At 43.2% G+C, this 20,182-nt stretch overlaps 1 protein-coding gene across 2 annotated transcripts; it reads right to left on the reverse strand.

Moving 5' to 3' along the window:
- Nucleotides 1-1,208: 1,208 nt before the first annotated feature.
- Ppic (peptidylprolyl isomerase C) lies at nucleotides 1,209-13,370 on the reverse strand. 2 transcript variants are annotated; one of them, XM_090340078.1, is made up of 5 exons: nucleotides 13,211-13,370; nucleotides 8,746-8,859; nucleotides 8,094-8,187; nucleotides 5,938-6,122; nucleotides 1,209-2,078 (listed from the first exon to the last, which is right to left on the reverse strand). In XM_090340078.1, the coding sequence occupies exons 1-5, from the start codon at nucleotides 13,325-13,327 to the stop codon at nucleotides 1,950-1,952; spliced, it is 639 nt and encodes a 212-aa protein (XP_090196204.1). In that variant the 5' UTR covers nucleotides 13,328-13,370; the 3' UTR covers nucleotides 1,209-1,949. The 2 variants fall into 2 exon arrangements, with proteins under 2 accessions (XP_090196204.1, XP_090196203.1); XM_090340077.1 differs by lacking the exon at nucleotides 13,211-13,370 and adding an exon at nucleotides 12,475-12,722.
- Nucleotides 13,371-20,182: the final 6,812 nt, after the last annotated feature.

Below are 20,182 nucleotides of genomic sequence, written 5' to 3' on the forward strand. Positions count from 1 at the left end.
TCTTTCCTCCTTCCTTTGTGTAGACAGATCTCTCAAGAGGCCTCACTCGTAGCTGGACCCACCTGGGCACTCCTTACCACCTCTCATTACCCCTTTCATTTATCTCTGTCTCCCCCACTAGAACCTCAGCTCCTAGGGCTTTTCCTCTCTGTCCATTATTGTCACCTTCAAAACTCTGGTACCTAGTATATCCAAGTCCCATAATAATTACTTGTATGAACTGTAACCTTTGTATAAGTGCTTAATGGTAAAAATTTAAAAATAAAAAACACGACAATTTTCTTAGTTGGTTTCCTTTGGCTTCCACTGGGTGCCTGTTAGAGGCTTGAGCTCTGTTTTCTTCCCATCTGGACAGATTAGGCTCAGTGTAAAGCTGAGATTCTCAACCACGATGGCATTGCTGTACTGATATAAAAACAACCTGAATCATAACTCTAACCCATGCGAGGGACTAACAAATTCCTTCCCACTGCAACTAGACTCAAGAAACTTTATAATAATGCTACAGCAAGTGAAACCTAGTGCTTTACCAACATTTGTAGTCGGGATATGAAAGGCATATGACTTCCCATTCCAAATTACTCAATTGTGTTAGATTCTGATTTTTGATCTTTGTAATGTGTTCATTATTACCACTAGAGTGAAGGCCTTTTAGGTACTTATTACACATAAAAGTTGTTTTTCAGTACGGGAGCTGGAGCTTGAATTCCGAGCCTGGGTGCTGTCCCTTACCTTTCTCCTTTTTCCTTTCTTTTTTCTTTTTGGTCAGACATGGGGCTTATACTTTGGGCCTGGGTATTGTCCCTGAGCTCTTCAGCTCAAGGCTACCCCCTAAGCCACAGCCCCACTTTTGGTTTTCTAGTGATTAACTGGAGATAAGAGTCTCTCGGACTGTAGTGCCCAGGCTGGCTTTGAACCGTGACCCTCAGATCTCAACCTCCTGAGTAGCTAGGATTACAGGTATGAGCCACTGAGCTCCGCTCCCTTACCTTCTTCTCTCAAGGCAGGCACTCTACCACTTGAGCCATACCTCCATTTCCAGCTCTTTGCTGGTTAATTGAAGAGATAATCGTCTCACAGATTTGTCCGCCTTGGCCTGCTTCAAATCAGTATCCTCAGATCTTAGCCTCCTAAGATTACAGGTGTGAACCACTGGCATCTGGCTTGTGAATTTATTTTTGAAGAACTTTAAGTCTTGCCAAAAAAAGTGAATTTATATCAAAAGTATTTAATATGGAAAACATAAAGCACCTTCTGTCACTCAAAACTCCTTATGATGTACATCAGTTTATACCAATTGAATTTCCACCTGCCTGACAAAAATTGTTTGAATACACTACAATAAACTTCAGGTCTTCATCTTTTCAAGCCAATCTTCAGCATCACCCAACATCGAGATACCAATGAGTTTAGGTGAAACAAAATAAATAAAAGATGATGTGCTTTAAAGAGCCAATAGTCTTTCTAATTTCAAGTAGCACCATTGGAAGAAGAAGACATACTTTTTTCAACTCAAAGACCCTGAACAGGTGATTTATCAAGTCATACAAAGTCAACATTGAGTGGGTTTTGTTGTTTTTGTTTTCGCTGGTACTGAAGCTTGAATTCAGGGCCTGGATGCCCTTTCAGCATTTTTGCTCAAAGCTGGCACTCTATTAGTGAGCCATGTGATTTCTAATGAGCTGGAATCTCATGGATTTTCCTGACCTGGCAGGCTTCAAAATCCCATTCGTCATATTGTAGGATTATTGCCATTAAACCCAACTGAGTGATGGGTTTAAAAAAATAGCTGTGGTGAAGAGTGGGAAATGGAAAGAGCATGATAAAGCAAAGCAAAACTTTCAGAAACTGGAGAATCAAGACAGCCTAGGGTCCGCAGGCACGCATATGTGCCCGTGCATGCTCAGACACACATGTCTGCCAGAGTGTTTTCTGGTTTCTGCTGGTCATCACCAGTCGGCAACCTCCACCACAAAGGGCGTTTTCACATCTATCTTGCCACTGTTGACAATGGAGCAGGTGGAGAGTGGACGGTCATGCCCGTCAGTTGCTTGAAGTTCTATGGAGTGTACCACCGTCTGGGGAGACAAGAGCAGACCTGGAGCTCAGTTTTGACTGGCGGCTATGGGAGCCCAGAGACAGAACCAACTCAGATCTGAATGCACAGTGGGAAATAATTTTATCTTGCCAAAAATGATGGGAGTAGTTGGGGACAGTGGCCCACACCTATAATCCTAGCTCTAAGAAGGCTGAGATCTGGAGGTTTGTGGTGTGAAGACATCCTGGGCAGGTGAGTCTGAGAGATCCCATCTCTAGTTAACCAGAGAAAAGCTGTGCTGGAGGCATGGCTCAGATGGTAGAGTTTTGTGAGCAACAAAGGCCAGTAAGAGTTTAGAAACAAGAGGGGGTGTGTGTGTGTCGCTGTTTTGGTTTTCTTTTCTTTCTGGCTTGTTTGGGAAGGTAAGACTGGCACAGGAATGCAGGGACAAAAGGTGAAGGAATGCAGCAGTGGTACTCACTAGATACTATGTTGAAAATGAACTATACAACTTGTGGGTGGAATTAGAGGGAACAACTGGGAGAGAGAGGGAAGGGGTGACATTGTCCATCAAGAAACATACTCTGTATATCACCTTTATAATAACAATAAAAAAAGAGAGTAGAGAACAGTTTAGCAGGGCTCTGGATTCAAACCCTGGTAGTAGGAAAAAGAAAATGGAAAAAGAAAACCAAACTAAGTAAGAAAACTTAGACTATTAGAGTAGGGAGATGAAGGATGGAAAAAATAAGTGTTATACATTTACATGCATATATATGTAATACGTGTCATAATAATATAGATAAAATAAAATTTACTCTCTGCTTTGTTCATCAGATAATATATTGGTATTATTTTCTCAGTTCCTTTTCAATAAGTATTTGATATTCTAATAATGTTATACTTTGTAAGCACTTGGCTCTGACAGAAAGCATTTCCAATTTATCTTTTACCACCAATATAAGAGTTAGTGCAGATTTTGACTGACCCCCCCCCATCCCTTCCAGCACTAGTACTAGTTTAGACGTAGCAAAATGGGCCAGAAGACAGACAGATGTAACAAAGCCCCAGGCTTTGGGTTTAACCTTTCTAAGGTGGTGGGAGCAACTGATCTCAGGTTGAGTTGGACACTGTACAACCCAGTCTCAGAGGAGCTGGGCTCTGTTCCCTGCTCTGGCTGGCTTCACAGGCCCCGGACCACAGTGCTTCACATTAAAGGACAGAGGATATCGGAGACCAGAAAAGATGGTTGGGTTTTTTTGTTGTTGTTGTTGTTTTGTTTTTTTTTTGCTAGTCCTGGCGCATGAACTCAGGACCTGAACACTATCCTTGGGCTTTCCTCCAGACTAGAGCTCTACTACTTGACCCACCGCACCACTTCCAGCTTTTTCTGTGTATGTGGCACCAAGGAATCAAACCCAGGTCTTCCTGTATGCTACACAAGCACTCTACTACTAGGACAAACTCCTGGCCCAGGAAAGATGCTTTCATGAGGCATATAGTGGCTCACATGTGTAGCCTAAGCTATTTGGGAGGCTGAGATCAGGAGGACTGCAGTTTGAGGCCAGCGCAAGCTAAAAAGTTGAGTGTCATCTGTCATCTCAGCTACGCAGGTAGTAGAAACAGAAGGACTGCAATCCAGGGGAAATTCTGAGACACTACTTAAAGAAAATAACATCTATGGACATGGGTCAAGTGATAGGATACCTTCTTGGCAGTTGTGAAGCCCTCAGTTCCAACCATAGTGCCTCCAATTAAATTCTTCAAGAGGGGGGGGAAAGGAAATACTTTTGATAAGTTTTCTGAACAGTAAGTATGCAGCTCATGTCTTAGATTTTGAAGGTAGAAGATGTAAAAAAAAAAAAAGGGATGTTTGGATAAAAGAGGAAAGTATCTTCAGGAGTATAAAGGCCAGCCATGCATGCATTTAATTGCATGTGTATGTGTGTGTGTGTGTGTGTGTGTGTGTGTGTGTGTGTGTGTGTGTGTGTGTGTGTGCTGGTCCTAGGGCTTGAACTCAAGGTCTGAGTGTTGTACTTCAATATTTTTTCTCAAGGCCAGTGTTGTAGTTCTTGAGCCAATGCCCCACCTTTCAGCTTTTCACTGGTTATTTGGAGATAAAGAGTCTCACAGACTTTTCTTTCTGGCTGTTTGAGCTGCAATTCTCATATCTCAGCCTCTTATGTAGCTAGGATTATAGTTAGGAGTGACAGGTACCCAACAAGAAGAATGATTTTTTTGAATTGCCCCCTAAAGTTTTGTTTGTTGTTGTTTTAAAACTGTTCTCTTTCGTTCCTTTTCTTTTTACTGAGGATCAAACCTAGGATATTGCATTTGCTAGGCAAATGCTACATCCCAGCCCTACTTAAGGTTTTGAATTGATCCTTTAGCTATTTTTTGAGATTATAGAATAGATTCAAATTTTTAAGATAATTGTTACTTGCAGTCAGCTGCTAGTGGGTCACATCTATCATCCTAGTTGCTCAGTTTAAGAACTGAGGTTCAGACCCAGCCTGGGAAAGACACTATGTGGCTCTTATCCCCAGTAAAGCTGTAAGAAGGTGGAAGTGGAGATGTAGCTCACATGGTAGAGCACCAGCTGTATGTGAAGAACACATGAGCAAAACCTAACGAGCCTTGGGCTGAGCGTTAGGCCTAGTGGTAGAGCGCTTGCCTAGCATGCACAAAGAACCAGGTTTGATTCCCCAGTACCACATACATAGAAAAACCAGAAGTGATGCTGTGGCTCCGGTGGTAGAGACCTAGCGTTGAGAAAGCACTAGGGGACAGTGCTCAGGCCCTGAATTCATGCCCCAGGACTGGCAAAAAAAAAAAAAAAAAGAACAGGAAATGTTTTTCTCTTTCCCCTTATTTTAACCTTGATCGTAAACACAGAACCTTGCTAAAATCCAAGGAAACCCAAAGTTGAAGCCCAGATATTAGTGCACATCTGTGTACATACATGCATGTGTGCAAGTGAACAGGCATATGCATATACACGCACAGCCCACAATGATATGAGTTGGTTTTTTTTTGCTAATACTTGAATTGAGAGTCTTACATTCTCACTAGGATTCTTTACTCAAGGCTCAAGGCTGATGGCTCTATTTGGTTGCATTAGAAAAGCTTTCCATTTCCAGCCAATGGTGAAGTAAATCAAATATTTAACTTCTCCATGTCAGATGCCAGGCTTCTGCTCTAATCGCTCTAATGACACACCATATATAATTTATTCATATTAGAAGATGCCACCAAATTAGAAGGTGTGACCCACTGGTACCTGGCTGCAAGCAACAATATTAAAAGAATTAAAGTCAGAATCTATGCTATAATTCCTCAAAGAATAGCAAAAGAATCCAAGTCAAAACCTTACAGGGCAATTCTCGAAATCATTCTTCTCGTTGGATGCCAGTGCCTCAAAACTATAATCCCTTCTCACATTAGAAGCTGCCAATCTCTAACAATGTACTTTTTTTGTTTTTCATATATTTTTATCGTAATTAATAGAAGGGTTACATTATATTCAGCAGATAGAAGGTGTATTACTTCACATTCATTGAGACCCTTTCTCATGTCTTGGTCCCCATTTCCCTCCCCCCACCTCTGCCTCTCATCTTGTTTTCCCCCCTTCCCTATCCGATTTCAAATAACCAAATATGCATATATACAATATATCAGATAACAAGGTAACATACTGTAACAATATGAGATAGCCAAGGAACAGCAAAAGAGATGAGAGATAATATAGTACATTAAGGACAACAATCACTTATTATATGGCTTCTGTTTCTATATCCTGGAGGTCCTTTCATTTAGCGTCACACTATATGGCCTTATTCTAACAATGTACTTTAAGACAGAACACATGCCAAGCTTTGAAAGAAAGAATATCAAGTTACCATGCCATCGAGGACTTTTCCAAACACCACATGCTTGCCATCTAGCCAGGTGGGCTTGGTGAGGGTGATGAAGAACTGGGAGCCATTGGTGTCGGGCCCGGCATTAGCCATGCTCACCCACCCAATCCCATAATGCTTCAGCTTGAAGTTCTCATCGGGAAATGTCTCGCCATAAATGCTCACGCCTGGCACAACGAAAGAGGAAGGGTGGGAGGCAAACAGATGTCAAACAAAAGTCAACTCTTCACAGAACCCCACAGGAGACAGGGATGGGAAAAGATAGTCACTTAAGAAGATGTAAGGTGGGCACAGGTGAGCTCTCTAAAGAAACCAAGCACTGGACTTGAAACAACCCACAAACAAAGCCTTTAATATAGCACAAAATGGGAAGAAACTCTTTGACCTCAAGCCCAAAAGGCCAAAGTGTTTCTTTCTGAAAGGAGGAGGGACTGAAAGGCAGGCTGGGGTTGCAATGCCAGATGGAATGGGATGAGAATACCTATCCAGGTCACACATTCTGGGCCACTCCTATCTCAGCACCCACCTGGTCACCAGCACTGAGCTTACTCCCCCAATGACTCTAAGGAGTCGGCTGCTCTATCCGACTTGACACTGGGAAAGTTACAAAACTTGAAAAAAAAAAAAAAAACAGAGCAGGATTTTCACTTGGAACTCATAATGCTTCATGCCTCAGCTCCAAGAGCCAGAGCAGCTAGTTTGCATGTAAGGCCTAAGGACTTTAGCGCTCTAGGACACAGAGGGTGACTGCAATTAGGTTCAACCAGGGATCAACTGTGAATAGAAATAAGTCAGCAAAGCAGTAGCTGCAGCAGGAACCATATCTCCCCCCCCCCCCCCGACACCCACTCTCTCTTGCCTATTCTGTGGATTGAACTCAGGGCCTGAGCACTGTTCTTGGGTTTTCCTCAAAGCTAGTGCTCTACCACTTGAGCCACGGCACCACTTCTGGCTTTTTTCTATGTTATGTGGTACCGAGGAAACAAACCCGGGTCTTCATGCTTGCTAGGCAAGCACTCTACCACTAGGCCAAGCTCCCAGCCCAACCATTTCTCTTAACAGTGTCTTTCTCCAGGCATTGGTGGATCACATTTGCGATCCTAGCAACTCAGAAGGCTAAGATCTGATCATCACAGGTCAAAGCCAGCCCAAGCAGAGAAGTCTGAGAGACTCAGTCTCCAATTAACTGGCAGTGCTAGACTGAGGCATAGCTCAAACAAGTTTGGTGAGAGTTCAAGTTCCAGTACAATAAACAACAAAAAACAATAATATCAACTAGAACTCAGGGTCTGAGCACTGTCTCTGAGCTTTTGTGCTCAACGCTAGCACTCTACCTCTTAGAAACATAGCTCCACTTGCAGCTTTTTGGTAGCTAATCAGAGTTGAGCACCTGGACTTTCCTGCCCTGGCTGGCTTTGAACCTTGATCCTCAGATCTTAGTCTTATAGGTAGCTAGGATTACAGGTATGAGGCACTGGCACCCTGCAATAACAGCAAACTTTTGAACAAAGGGACAAAAGTAGGGTACATGTGTGCAATGCCCCTCCTCCACCCATCTTCCTCATCCACAACTGGTGCCACCTCATGTACACATGGCCTTACATTTTATCTCCTCCTTCCATGGTCACCCATTTGTCTGTTACCAACTAGTAGTATAGCTTTTTTTTGGGGGGGGGAGGGTTGAGCTCTGGGCCTGGGTGCTGTCCTTGAGTTTTTTAACTTAAGGCTAGCACTCTACCATTATGAACCACTACACCACTTCTCATTTTCTGGTGGTTAATTGGAGATAAGACTCTCACAGGCTTTCCTGGCTTAGCTGGCCTTGAACTGTGAGCCTCAGATTTCGGCCTCCTCAGTAGCTAGGATGACAGGTGTGCCCACCTTAGCATAGCATTTTTAATAGCTGAAAAATGTTCTGCCAAATGAACATATGTCCACTGTGGAAGACAGTAAGCACTGACCATTTCCTGGAACTCTGACAGGACCACGAGCATATGACAACTGAGGCCCACACCACCCTTTCACAGAGTCCATAGCCTTGTTCTTTGACTAAAGGTCTCAGTACACTGGGTTATTATGTAGGCTTCATGTCAGAGCAAGGGAGAAAGGAGAAAGGAACAGACAACAGATAACATTACCACCAGTGCCGTCTCCAGCTGTGAAGTCCCCTCCTTGAATCATGAAGTCCTTGATGACACGATGGAAGGTGCTTCCTTTATATCCATACCCTTTCTAAAGAGATAGCTTCAATGAAATACCCAAGTAGAAATACCCATACACAGAGAGAGGCCCCAGTGCTTATCTGAACATGATTCATAATGACGAGACACCAACATCACTATGGAACTCCATTTGGTTCTAGCAATTCTGTACTGAGAAAAATGTAACATCAGCAGAAAAAAAATGGCTGGACATGGATGGCTCATGCCTGTAATCCTAGCTACTCAGTAGTCTGTGATCTGAGGATCACAGTTCAAAGACAGCCTGGGCAGGAAAGTCTGTGAGAATCTTATCTCCAGTTAACAATCAGGAAATCATAAGTGGAGCTATGCTTCCAAGTGATAGAGCACTGCCTTGAGCAGAAAAGCTCAGGGACAGTGCCCAGTCCCTGAGTTCAAATCCTACAATGGACAAAAAAAAATGGAACAAAATAGGGTTGGAGGCGTGGCTCAAGTGGTAGAATACCAGCCTAGAAAGGACAAGTCCTTGAGTTCAAATCCCAGTACCACCAAAAGAAAAAAAGAGAAGATAAAATCCTATGCTCAGTTAAAAGAAATAAAATAGGCAAACCTCTCCTGTTGCCAAAGCGATAAAATTTTCCACAGTCTTGGGCACAACTTTTCCAAAGAGGCCAATCACAATTCTGCCCACATCGTTGTCGCCAATCCTCACATCAAAGAAAACCTGTAGGTAAATGAAATGCAAAAATAGAAGGATTTACAATATGGAAAAGACAAAATTCAAGATAGATCGTCACTACTAGTATTTTACAACGTAGTTGTGAGACCTGCTATCAGTTAAACTGTTCCTTCTCTAAACCACTGTGCAAAAGAGGCATGCACTCAACAAATACTTAGTGAAAACTACTTTGGGGCCATGCACATTTGATGCTGATACCTGATACTTCAGTACTATCAGATTCAGTCAATGAAGTCTTCATGAATCCGGTTCCTCCTCACACCTGAGGCCAACACTAATGTGTCCTGGCTGCACAGATGAGGAGAGCAGTAGAAAATATGCTTGTGTGTGTGTGTGTGTGTGTGTGTGTGTGTGTGTGTGTGTGTGTGTGTGTGTGTTGGTCCTAGGGCTTGAATTCAGGGCCTGAGAACTATCTCTTAGCTTTTTTCACTCAAACATAGCAGTCTATCACCTGAGCCAGAACTCCACTTCCAGCTTTTGGCCAGCTAATTAGAAATAAGAGTGGCATGGACTTTTTCTGCTAAGGCTGGCTTTGAACATAAATCCTCATACCCCAGTATCTAGGGTCACAGGTGTGAGCCCCTGGTGCCTGGTTGAATGCTGCCCTTTGAAAAGGCAATGATGCTAAGCGCTGATGGCTCATGCTTCGAATCCTAGCTAAGATCTAATCCTAGACTGAGATCTGAGGATCACAGTTCAAAGTCAGCTCTTTCAAGCAGAAAAGAAAACTGGAAGTGGAGCTGTGGCTCAAGGTGGTAGAGGGCTAGCCTTGAGAAAAAGAACTTAGCAGTGGTAACACCCAGTCTGGGAGTTCAAATCTCATGACAGAAGAAGAAGGAGAAAGAGGAGGAAGAGGATGAGGAAGCGGAAGAGGGAGGGAGGGATGGAGGGAGGGTAGAAGGGAGGAAGGAAAGGGCAGCAGCCATCTGAATGCCAAAGACTCATGCTTGTAATCGTAGCTAATCAGGAAGCTGAGATCTGTAGATTGCAGTTTGAAGCCAGCCCAGGCAGAACAGTTTGTGAGACTATCTCCAATAGACCACTCAGAAAAAGCTAGAAGTAGTGCTGTGGCTCAAGTTGTAGACACTAGCCTTGAGCACAAAAAGCTCAGGGAGAGCGCCCAGGCCCTGAGTTCAAGCTCCAGGACCAGTATAAAAAAGAAAAGGCAATGTTCTTTATTCTTGGTGAAGAGAAAGAAGCTAATCATCTGGGTTTTTGGGGTTTTTTTTGTCATTTCAAACACTGAAACTCCTGATGAGTTCTTCGTAGCTATCAAGGTGTCAAGGAGACTTTGAAAGGTTTTTTGAAACACAAAAGCATTCTTTAGAGCCCCCGCGACTCATGCCCAGGCCCCAGAAAGGCTCCAGGTCCCAGCCCCAGCCAGAAAGCAGCAAACCTGTTCAGACCCTAAGCTGAGCTTAGAACTGGATTCGTCACTCAGGGTCTCAACGTCACCCACATGAGTTTTTACTTTCTCTGTCACATCTTAGAACAAAAGAAAGAAAACATATCCAGAGGCGAGTATGAGTCATTTTCTTTATAGATGAAATCTTCAAAGTTCTTAGACTTTTTAAAAAAAATTATACACATTTTGCTTCATAAATCATTGTTGGAAGACAATTCTGAGACAGGGGCTTGAAAAGGCTATGGAGTCAAAGGGCATTCTATTAGCAAGTTTAGATTATAGGAACCAATTTACTGTTTGAATGGGTTTTAAAAAAAAGACATTCAAGAGATGGCTTTAAAAAATATAAGAAAGGTTGTCAAAGAAAAAAGATGTCTTGCAGTTTAGAAAAATCAGTAAGTAAAGACTGTCAAGCTTTAGTTCGAGACAAGAGCTTCTGCCAATATGTCAGCGTGCCTGTCATGGGGTGATGTGATATTTAGCGCTCTGTGTGGCATTTTTAGTTTTTACATGTCAGGGCGGCATTAGTTTTATTATTATTTATATAAGAGAGCTTTCCAGAAAGCATGAAGACCCTTCCTCTAGGTTAGGCAGTTCAGAAGACGAAGGAACACTCAGTGTGGCCCAAGGAGAGGAAGTGCCAACCGCAGACAGGTGAGATGGTCCGTGAAGAAGAGAAGCTGGTCAGACTGCATCAGTGAAATACCGGCACCAACATGGGGACCCCAAGAAGATTCAGGTACCGAATCCTAGAGAAACAGCCAGTGAGTCACCACTAAGGCCTTCTAGGGCTTTAAATTAAAGGAGAAACATGTATATGTGAGGATTTAGAAAGGAAGAAGAATAAAACATGGGAGTGCAGAAAGAAAAAAGAGCTGCCCATTCAGCATAGCTGGTCAATCAAAATCCTATTTTTTCCACATAGCTTTGCATGCACATGAAATAATCCCACCCACCCAAACTGCAGTATCTTTCAACTTTGGGAGGGAGTATTAAAAAAAAAACAAAACAGTTTTCTTGATTCTAGTAAAGTGAAAAAAAAAAATCTTAGTTAATAAGTGTGTGTGTGCCAGTACTGAGTCTTGAAATCAGAGTCTCAGGGCATGGTCCTTTAGCTGTTTTGTTCAAGGCTGGCACTCTACCACTTGAGATACAGCTCCATTTCTGGCTTTTTTAGTGGTTAATTGGGTATAGGAATCTCCTGGACTTTCCTGCCTGGGTTGGCTTTGAACCATGATCCTCAGATCTCAACTTCCTGAGCAGTATTACATGCATGAGCCACCAGTGTCTGACAAAGATTATTCTTAATCATTTTCCCATCTTATTTACTTGTTCTAGAAAGTAAACTGATAGTTGAACTGAGTGATTGGACATCTGTATAAGACTATACAATGAGCTTTCAGAACTTGATAAATGTGGTGGATAAACAGATTAGTGAATTCAGAGAACTCGGCACACATCCATCCCAGCTTTCCCTTCCTACAGCCAGTGCTTTCTCCCGGTCTCAACCTAGTGGTGTCCAGCCCAGAACCACTAGAGAGTGTTAAGCGGTAAGTGGAGGGGCCACACCCAAAAAATTGCTGCCTATGAGGTCTGTATGGGTCTCTGCTCCGTGTTTATCCAGCATTTTGGATGGAATGTCTCAAAATCACAGGGGATATATACTAAAAGCCACTGTTAAAATTACATCGAATGGCATGCAGCCTGAATTTTGCTTTTTAGCAATCTCACTCCCTCTCCCTCACTCCCTCTATTCTAAATCACCTGTTAATTACACTTCCAAAATCCATCTCCTAAAATAACCACTCTAATCCAAGTCCACCCGGACTCAGAATGCCTTCCCAGTTCTCTGAGCACGGACCAGCAACAGTCACTCCTTGGCGCATACCCTCTATCTGCACCTAGAATGAGACCCCCAGTGGCAAGGATTGCCAAGGCCTCAAAGGCTCTGCTTGGCCTTCCTGTGCCCACTCTAGCACTGTCCCTAAGCCACGCTGTCCTAGAGAGATCACACTTGGAATACACCAGTGAGTGGCTTTCCTACCACCCGAAGCTTTGGGCAGGCTAGTGGTTTTTTCTCCCAGGTTCATTTCTTCCACATTTTATAGTTGTATAAGTGACTGAAAGTTTAACCATCAGAGTTAAACTTTCAGCTCTCTGGCCTGGCACACACCAATTCCGGAAGCTTTATGTACCTGAAGGACCAAGGCACTGCGAAGGGATCCAGAATCTGTGCTTTTCAAAACAACCAGGGCCTTGTCTCTTCCCCTACACCAGGAGTTGGGCTGAACCAGAGCTCCCCACTTCCTTCCTACTCCATATCCGGATCCTCCACCTGAGTCTGGCTCTGCCATTCTGGATTAAGCATTCCACTAGTTCACGGCTCATCTCTTCCAGTGGTGAGTCCCATAGCCCAGATTCTGAGCAGTGGTTCCTTCTCTCTTCCGACACTCATCACTTTAACTTTGGGTGAAACTGGCCGAAAGCGGGGCTAGATTGCACCCTACACAGAGACAGGAGGGTTGAGCCCAGCTTTAGAAGTGCAGGATCCTCAGGCCACCCCAAGTTGAAAAAACACCCCCTGCTCCTGGAAGGAGGAGGAGGCAGAGGAGGGGGGCCAGGACGAGGGCGGAGGCCCTGGGGCACCCAGGCCGGCCGGCAGCCACCGCGCCGGGCAGCCTGGGCTCGGCGGGCGGGGACTGCGCGCCCCACCTCCGCCCCCCACACTCCAGGAGACCCGGCCCGCCGCCGGTCTCCGGCCAGTCCCAGCCCGGGCTGCCCCGGAGAGGCCGGGGCGGCGCCCCTCGAGGCTCCCCACCGCGCGGCCACCCCCAGATCCCAGCGGCCGAGAAAGCCCTGGACGCCGGGCCTGACACCGAGTCCTAGTACCCAGTCCGCGGGGAGAGAAGTTGCTGCCCGCCGCCCGGTCACCTTGGCTGTCACCGTGGGGCCTCGCTTGCGCACGCCCGAAGACCCAGAAGACGACGCGAGCGTGGCGAGCCCCAGGCAGAGCGCGAGCGGCAGCAGCAGACGGGGGCCCGGGCCCATGGCGAGCGGTGGCGTGGCGTGGACGGCACGGGCGCGGCTGGGCTCTGGGGCCGGCTGCGCCTGCGCGCTCCGGGCCGGGCCGGGCTGGGGAGGAGGGGGGCGGGAGGTCGCGCGGGGCGGAGACGGGGCCTCCCGAGCCGGAGTGCGGAGCGGGGCGGGGCGCACCCAGGGCGCGGCCTCTGGGGAGCGGCGCCCGGGGCGGTGGGGCCGGGGGACCCGGATGCTCGTGGTGACCACCGGGCCGTGTGCGGCAACTTCGCGCCGGGCTCCCGTTACTCCACCAACAGGCGAAAAGTCCTGGGACCGCGCTCCCCGCGCTGGCCGGGCCGGGCCGAGGTTCCAGCAGAAGCTTTGCGCCCTGGGCGCGGCTGAGAACCGTGGGGACCCGGTGGGGCGCCCTGCGAGAGCGCGTTCTAGTGACTAGCTTTTCCAGGGGATGACTACCTTTGGAGAACAGTAGAAATGGCTGGAGTTTCGGCGCTGAAAAACCTCTTGATCGGGTTTTCATATTTGATGTCGGGGGACTGGTCACGGGACTGAATCAACGAAGTTAGAGAGCGGGGCGCTAACCTAGAGAGAACCAGAACCAGGGCCCAAGGAATTCTTTCCTGCGGAAACCAAAAGCTGTAGAGAAGGAATCTCTGCTGGCTCAGGAGGGCGGGACTTTTTGTAAACTTGAGCATTGTATTTAGGAAGATTATTTAATGATATGGAGAATTCCTCATCTTATATTTAAATTGGAAACTCAGTTGTGGAACAACATAGATTTTTTGTTTTTATCTGAACTGTGGAAATAAATTCATTTTAAAAATTGAGGGAGAGCCATGTGCCAGAAGCTCAGGCCTCTAATCCTAGCAGCTACACTCTGAGAATTGCAATTCAAAACTAGCCAGGGCAGAAAAGGCCCAGAGATTCTTATCCCCAATTAAACAGCAAAGAAAGCTGTAAGAGGAGCTGTGGCTGAAACTGGTAGTTTATCAGTCTTGGGCGAAAATCCTAAGGGACAGTGCCCAGGCCTTTGAGTTCAAGTCCCAGTATGGGCACAAAAAATTGAAAGAGGCTAGAAGCATGATTCAAGTGGTGGAGCCCCTGCCTCTCAACGTTAAAACCTTGAATTCAATCAGCAGTGCAGCCAGAAAACAACAGCAGCAGCAGCAGTGACAACAACAAAAGATACACTTCAACAATAGCTGTGGTGATGGAGATATGGAATTTTGTTTGCTCTGTAATTTTCTGATTTCCTAGGTCTTCTATAATGAATCTACATGCATTTTATAAGCAGACTAATTTTATTTTAAAACTCACTGCTTTTTGAACTATGAATCTGAAAGAACATTTTGACTTGAGTGTAACATCCTTAACCTTAAATTTTAAAGTTAATAATAATTCTCTTAATATTTTTTAAGGAACTGTCGATATGACTTTCTTTTTTTTTTTTTACCAGTCCTGGACTTGAGCTCAGGGCCTGAGCACTGTCCTTGGACTTTCTCAAGGCCAGAGCTCTACCACTTGAGCCTCAGCACCACTTCCGGCTTTTTTCTATGTATGTGGTACCGAGGAATCGAACCCGGGTCTTCATGCATGCTAGACAAGCACTTTAACCACTAGGCCAAACTCCCGGCCCTTGATATGACTTTCTAAGTAAGATTTTCCTTAGACACAAAGATGGAATTTCCAAGAGTATATCTGAAATGACTTTGGAAACATTTGCCATAGTTAAAAGGAGTAACCACTTCTTAGAGATAGAACATGTTTATAATTCAGCCCATTGAAGATCTGATGGCACCCTTTCTCACCCCACACCCTATAAAGCAAGAGGCCCTCTGTGGAACAAGCTAAGCACATCTCTCAGAGCACACACCCACTGGGTGATTGAGTAGATTTATCTGTGCTCATCTCTGTAATTGCTTTGGTCTGGCTCTGATATCAGATGCCACCTCACCAGAGCAAGGATTCTGGCTGGTTTTATTCCTAAGGATAACCCAGTTCTAGCCCAGTGCCTGGAATACAATGATAAATATTGATAAGCATTTCTTGTTAAGTGAATAGATAGGTCCAACTATTTTTATACTTATATCTTATATCATGTAAAATTGTTAAATACTAGTATATGATAAACACAATCATACACACATATACAATTTCATGAACAATGATTGGTAAAGTGTGTCTGTTGTATTAATTTTATTGTTATTGTAAAGGTGATATACAGAGGAGTTACAGTTATATAGGTCAGATAAAGAGTATGCTTCTTTTTTGGACAACGTTACCCTTTCCCTTGCTTTCTCCCAGTGTTTAAAATTTATTAAAGAATGTTTCACTTATTTACTGTTCTGTCATAATGTATCTGTTATGGAACAAGTGTCTATAAATGCACAGGCCTATTTGAGAGAAGTCTAATTCTGTCCCATTGGCCTATCTGTCTTTATGCCAATACCATATTGTCTTAGTTAGGATAACTTAATAATAAATATTCATGTTCTGTAGTGTATGTCCTCTCAACTTTGGTCGGTAAATTCTTGTCTGGTCAGTAAATTCTTGGCTGTTCTTGACATTTTCCTGGTTCATATAAACTTGAGAATCAACTTGTACAAAATCTCATAAACAAGGATTTTGACTGGGATAGTATTGCATATATCGATCATTTTGTAAAGTCTCTGAAAATTTACAGTTCACTCATGGATTAAGTTATGTTCACATGACCTATTTAGGTGCTTTTTAATTTTTTGATAAGAATATTTATAGCCTCCTGCATAAAGGGATATATGTATGTAATTAAACTGATTTCCAAGTATTTGGTTTTTTATACTACTCTCAACCATACCTTTCTTACTTCCTGTTTATGATCCTGTTTCTATTAAAATAAAATTAATTTTATAACTAAGCATATATAAGAATGTATTCTAGTTATTTATAGGATATATAGAATATTTCCATAAATTCTTCTATCATTTATGAATAATGGAGGTTTTATTTTTTTAATGTTATTGCTAACAAAATGGTGATATACAGAGAGATTATAGTCAGTCTCTCTGTCTCTGTCTCTCTGTCTCTGTCTCTCTGTCTCTCTCTCTGTCTCTCTCTGTCTCTCTGTCTGTCTGTTTGTCTGTCTGTCTCTCTCTCTCTTTCTCTCTCTCCACCATATTGAACTGGTTGTGTCCTAAACTACAAAAGACAAAGACAACAGTGAAAGGGCAGCATGTGTTGTGAGTTGTATTGTTCCTTAAAAATAGACATTTATTTGTGAACATGACACTATTTGGTAATAATCTTTACAGAGGAATTAAGATAAGATCATACTACAGCAGGATGTCCATATTGTAATATAACTGGTGTTCTTATCAAAAGAAGAGAAGAGACACAGGTACACAGAACAACATGGGGAATAAAGTAAAGAGGGGAATGATGAGGATGCCGAAGACTTACTGCATTAAAAGCTAGGAAGACCAAGGAAGGATCCTCTCCTACAGCCTTATGAGGGAGCAACAATTGGATTTTGAATATCTAACCTTGGAAGGTAATAATTTTCCATTCTATGATTTTAAGTGTCTCAATTTTGGGTGCTTTATTTACTTTGTCTTAGTCCCGATCCCAGATGGGATGTCTTCAATATTTCACAATTATGTATGATATTGGATAAAGATTTTGGGCAGCGTATCCTTTTCACATTAAGAAAATTCCTTTCTAGTCTTCTTTTGTTAAGAGTGGTTGTTGTTTGTGTTAACTACGAACTTAATTTGAATGTTAAGATCTAGCGATATCTAAAATGATTGTATGAATTTTCTCTTAGTCTGTTAATGGACGAATTGCATTGCTTTTCAAATCATAAAAGTATCTTGCATTCTGGAATATGTACAACATAGATTGGCATTTTTTTCTTTCTTTCTTCCTCTGATCCTGGGATATGAACTCAGAGCCTGGGCACTGTCCTTGAGCCTTTTTGCTCAAACTTGTGGTTTCTCAATTGAGCCATGGCTCCACTATTGATTTTTGATGGTTAATTAGAGAAAAGGATTTCTCAGACTTTTCTGCTTGGGCTGGCTTTGAACCATGATTATCAGATCTCAGCCTCTAGAGCAGCTAGGATTATAAGTATAAGCCACTGACACTTGGCTTGATTGACTTTTTTTATGTGTTTTGCAGAGGTATTATTGTTATTATTATAATGATGATGATGATGATGATGATGATGATGACTATTATTTTGTTCCTGTCCTGGGGCTTGAACTCAAGGCATGAGAGCTATTCCTTAGCTTTTCGGCTGAAGACTGACCCTCTACCTTTTAAACCACAGATCCATTTTTAGCTTGTGGTGATAGCTGGAAGATAAGAACCTCATGGACTTCCCAGACTGGGCTGACTTCAAAACTCTATCCTCAGATTGCAGCCGCTGAGTAGCTAGGATTACAGGCACGAGCCACTAGTGCCAGGCTTAATATTATATTAACAAACTTCCTAGAAACTTAAACCCAAAGGCATTGTTTATTCCTAGTACTCAGGAAAGAAAAAAAAATCAAGTATTTACCTGACTTTCCAATTAAAAGCAGATAGGTCCTCATAACATAACATTTTCATGTTATCAGGGTATGTTTGCTAATGTAGTTTTTAGGGTATTTATGCAACTTGAAGAATTAGACTAGGCTGAAATTTGCTTTTCCAGGAATTTCCAGTCAGGTGTTATATTGGTGTTATTCTGGCTCTTTGCCATGAGCATGCCAATTGAATCCAGAATCATCATGCTTATCAGGCTATGCAGTAGGGTACCCATAGTTCATACCCAGCTACCCAGGAGTCAGAGCTCTGAAAGACTGCTATTTGAAATTAGCCCATGTAGAAAAGTCTACAAGCCTCCATCTTCAATTAACCAGAAAAGACCCTATCTGGAGACATGGCTCAAGTGGTAGAACAGCCCAGTACTAGAAAAAAGTGTAAAATTGTCACTTCTCCCATGAATGCTTGGTAGAAGGCATTTGGGCTTGTAGTTTCCTCCTCTATTTTTTCTATTTCTCTTTCCTTTCTTTTTTCTCCTTCCTTCCTTCCTTCCTTTCTCTCTCTCTCTTTCTTTCTTTCTCTCCCCTCCCTACCTCCCTCCCTCCCCCTCTCTTTTCCTCTTTCTCTCTTCCTCTCTTTCTTCCTCTCTCTCTCTCTTTCTTTCTTTCTTTCTTTCTTTCTTTCTTTCTTTCTTTCTTTCTTTCTTTATCTCCCCTCCATACCTCCCTCCCTCCCCCTCTCTCTTCCTCTTTCTCTCTTCCTCTCTTTCTTCCTCTCTTTCTTTCTTTCTTTCTTTCTTTCTTTCTTTCTTTCTTTCTTTCTTTCTTTCTTTCTTTCTTTATCTCCCCTCCATACCTCCCTCCCTCCCCCTCTCTTTTCCTCTTTCTCTCTTCCTCTTTCTTTCTTTCTTTCTTTCTTTCTCTCCCCTCCATACCTCCCTCCCCCCTCTCTTCCTCTTTCTCTCTTCCTCTCTTTCTTCCTCTCTCTCTCTCTCTCTCTCTCTCTCTCTCTCTCTCTCTCTCTCTCTCTCTGTCTCTCTCTCTCTCTCTCTTTTTCTTGTACACATACTGAGACTTGAACTCAGGGTTCAAGCAGTAGCTGCTGCTCTATCACTTGAGCCAAGATATTAAGCTACACAGAAGGCTAAAATCTGAGAATTATGGTTCAAATCCAGCCCAGGCCGGCAAGTCTTTGAGACTCTTATCTCCACTTCACCACCAAAAAGCTGAAAGTGGAGCTGTGGCTCAAATGATGTCTGCAAGCCTTAAACAAAAAGCCAAGTGAAAGTATTAGGTTAAGCCCCACTACTGGCACCAGGAAAACAAACAAACAGAAACAAAAACAAAAACAGGGAAAGAAAAAGAAAAGAACAGAAAAGAGAACAGGTAAACATAACTCTTGCAACTTAAAATGAAATAGGATATTAATGAAACATTAAGATCATTCCAAAACTTATTTAGTCAAGGAGATTGAAGTCTCATTGCTAACAGATTTCATTTCATGTAGCATTGATCAGAATGCTCCAGGAATCTTCCTTGATAGTTCAGGCAACCCTGGTTTTAATTCTTTGGAGACAATCTGTTATTAAATTGATCTGTATATTTATGTTCTGTCCTATTCACTGTTATTTACTATTCACCAAGGCTGCCAACTTTTAAACAGTCGTGGTATAAATGTTTGTGCCTAAACCTTTGCTGATAGATGTGTTTTATGTAACAGTTATAGAGTCCATTAACATGAAGCACTAAAACACAAAAAGAAACGAAGGAGATTTATAAGCACATGAAATGCCCTCAGCAGAGACAGTTGAAATAATAAATCCAAAGTCAAAGGAACATTTGAACAGATTTATCTACTCTAAATACTGTTTTCTGGGACTGAAAAGGTAAAATACAAATAGATCTTTATTGATAACAATTTCCATTGTATTAGAGAAAACTATTTGGCTGTAAAAGAGAAAAAGCTTGAATGTGCTACATAAGCACTCTATCACTGAGCTATAGCCTTAGCTATATTCTTCTTGGTGTGTGTCTGTGTGTGTGTCTGTGTGTCTGTGTGTGTGTGGTGTGAGGAGAGAGAGAGAGAGAGAGAGAGAGAGAGAGAGAGAGAGAGAGAGGAGAGAGAGAGAGAGAGAGAGAGAGAGAGAGAGAGAGAGAGAGAGAGAGAGGAGAGAGAGAGAGAGAGAGAGAGAGAGAGAGAGAGAGAGAGAGAGAGAGAGAGAGAAACAGGGATTGAATTAGGGGCTTATACTTGCTAGATAAGGCTTATATCACTTGAGCTGTGCTCCTAGCTCTCCAATTACTTTTCTTTCTTTCTTTTTGCCCTTTTCCTGTACCAGTACCAGAGCTTAAACCCGGGGCCTCC

Source organism: Megascapheus bottae, chromosome 10 (genome assembly GCF_031878675.1).
Source record: "Megascapheus bottae isolate mThoBot1 chromosome 10, mThoBot2.hap1, whole genome shotgun sequence".
In the NCBI taxonomy this organism is placed as follows: Eukaryota; Metazoa; Chordata; class Mammalia; order Rodentia; family Geomyidae; genus Megascapheus; species Megascapheus bottae.

Excerpts from the sequence above, each read along its gene's own strand:
- Ppic (XM_090340077.1), bottom strand. The coding sequence starts at position 12,633 with ATGGCAGAGCCAGACTCAGGTGGAGGATCCGGATATGGAGTAGGAAGG. Across the intron at positions 8,860-12,474 it reads GCAGTGCCTTGGTCCTTCAG|GTTTTCTTTGATGTGAGGAT; the intron begins GTACATAAAGCT and ends ATTTACCTACAG. Across the intron at positions 8,188-8,745 it reads TCGCTTTGGCAACAGGAGAG|AAAGGGTATGGATATAAAGG; the intron begins GTTTGCCTATTT and ends CTATCTCTTTAG.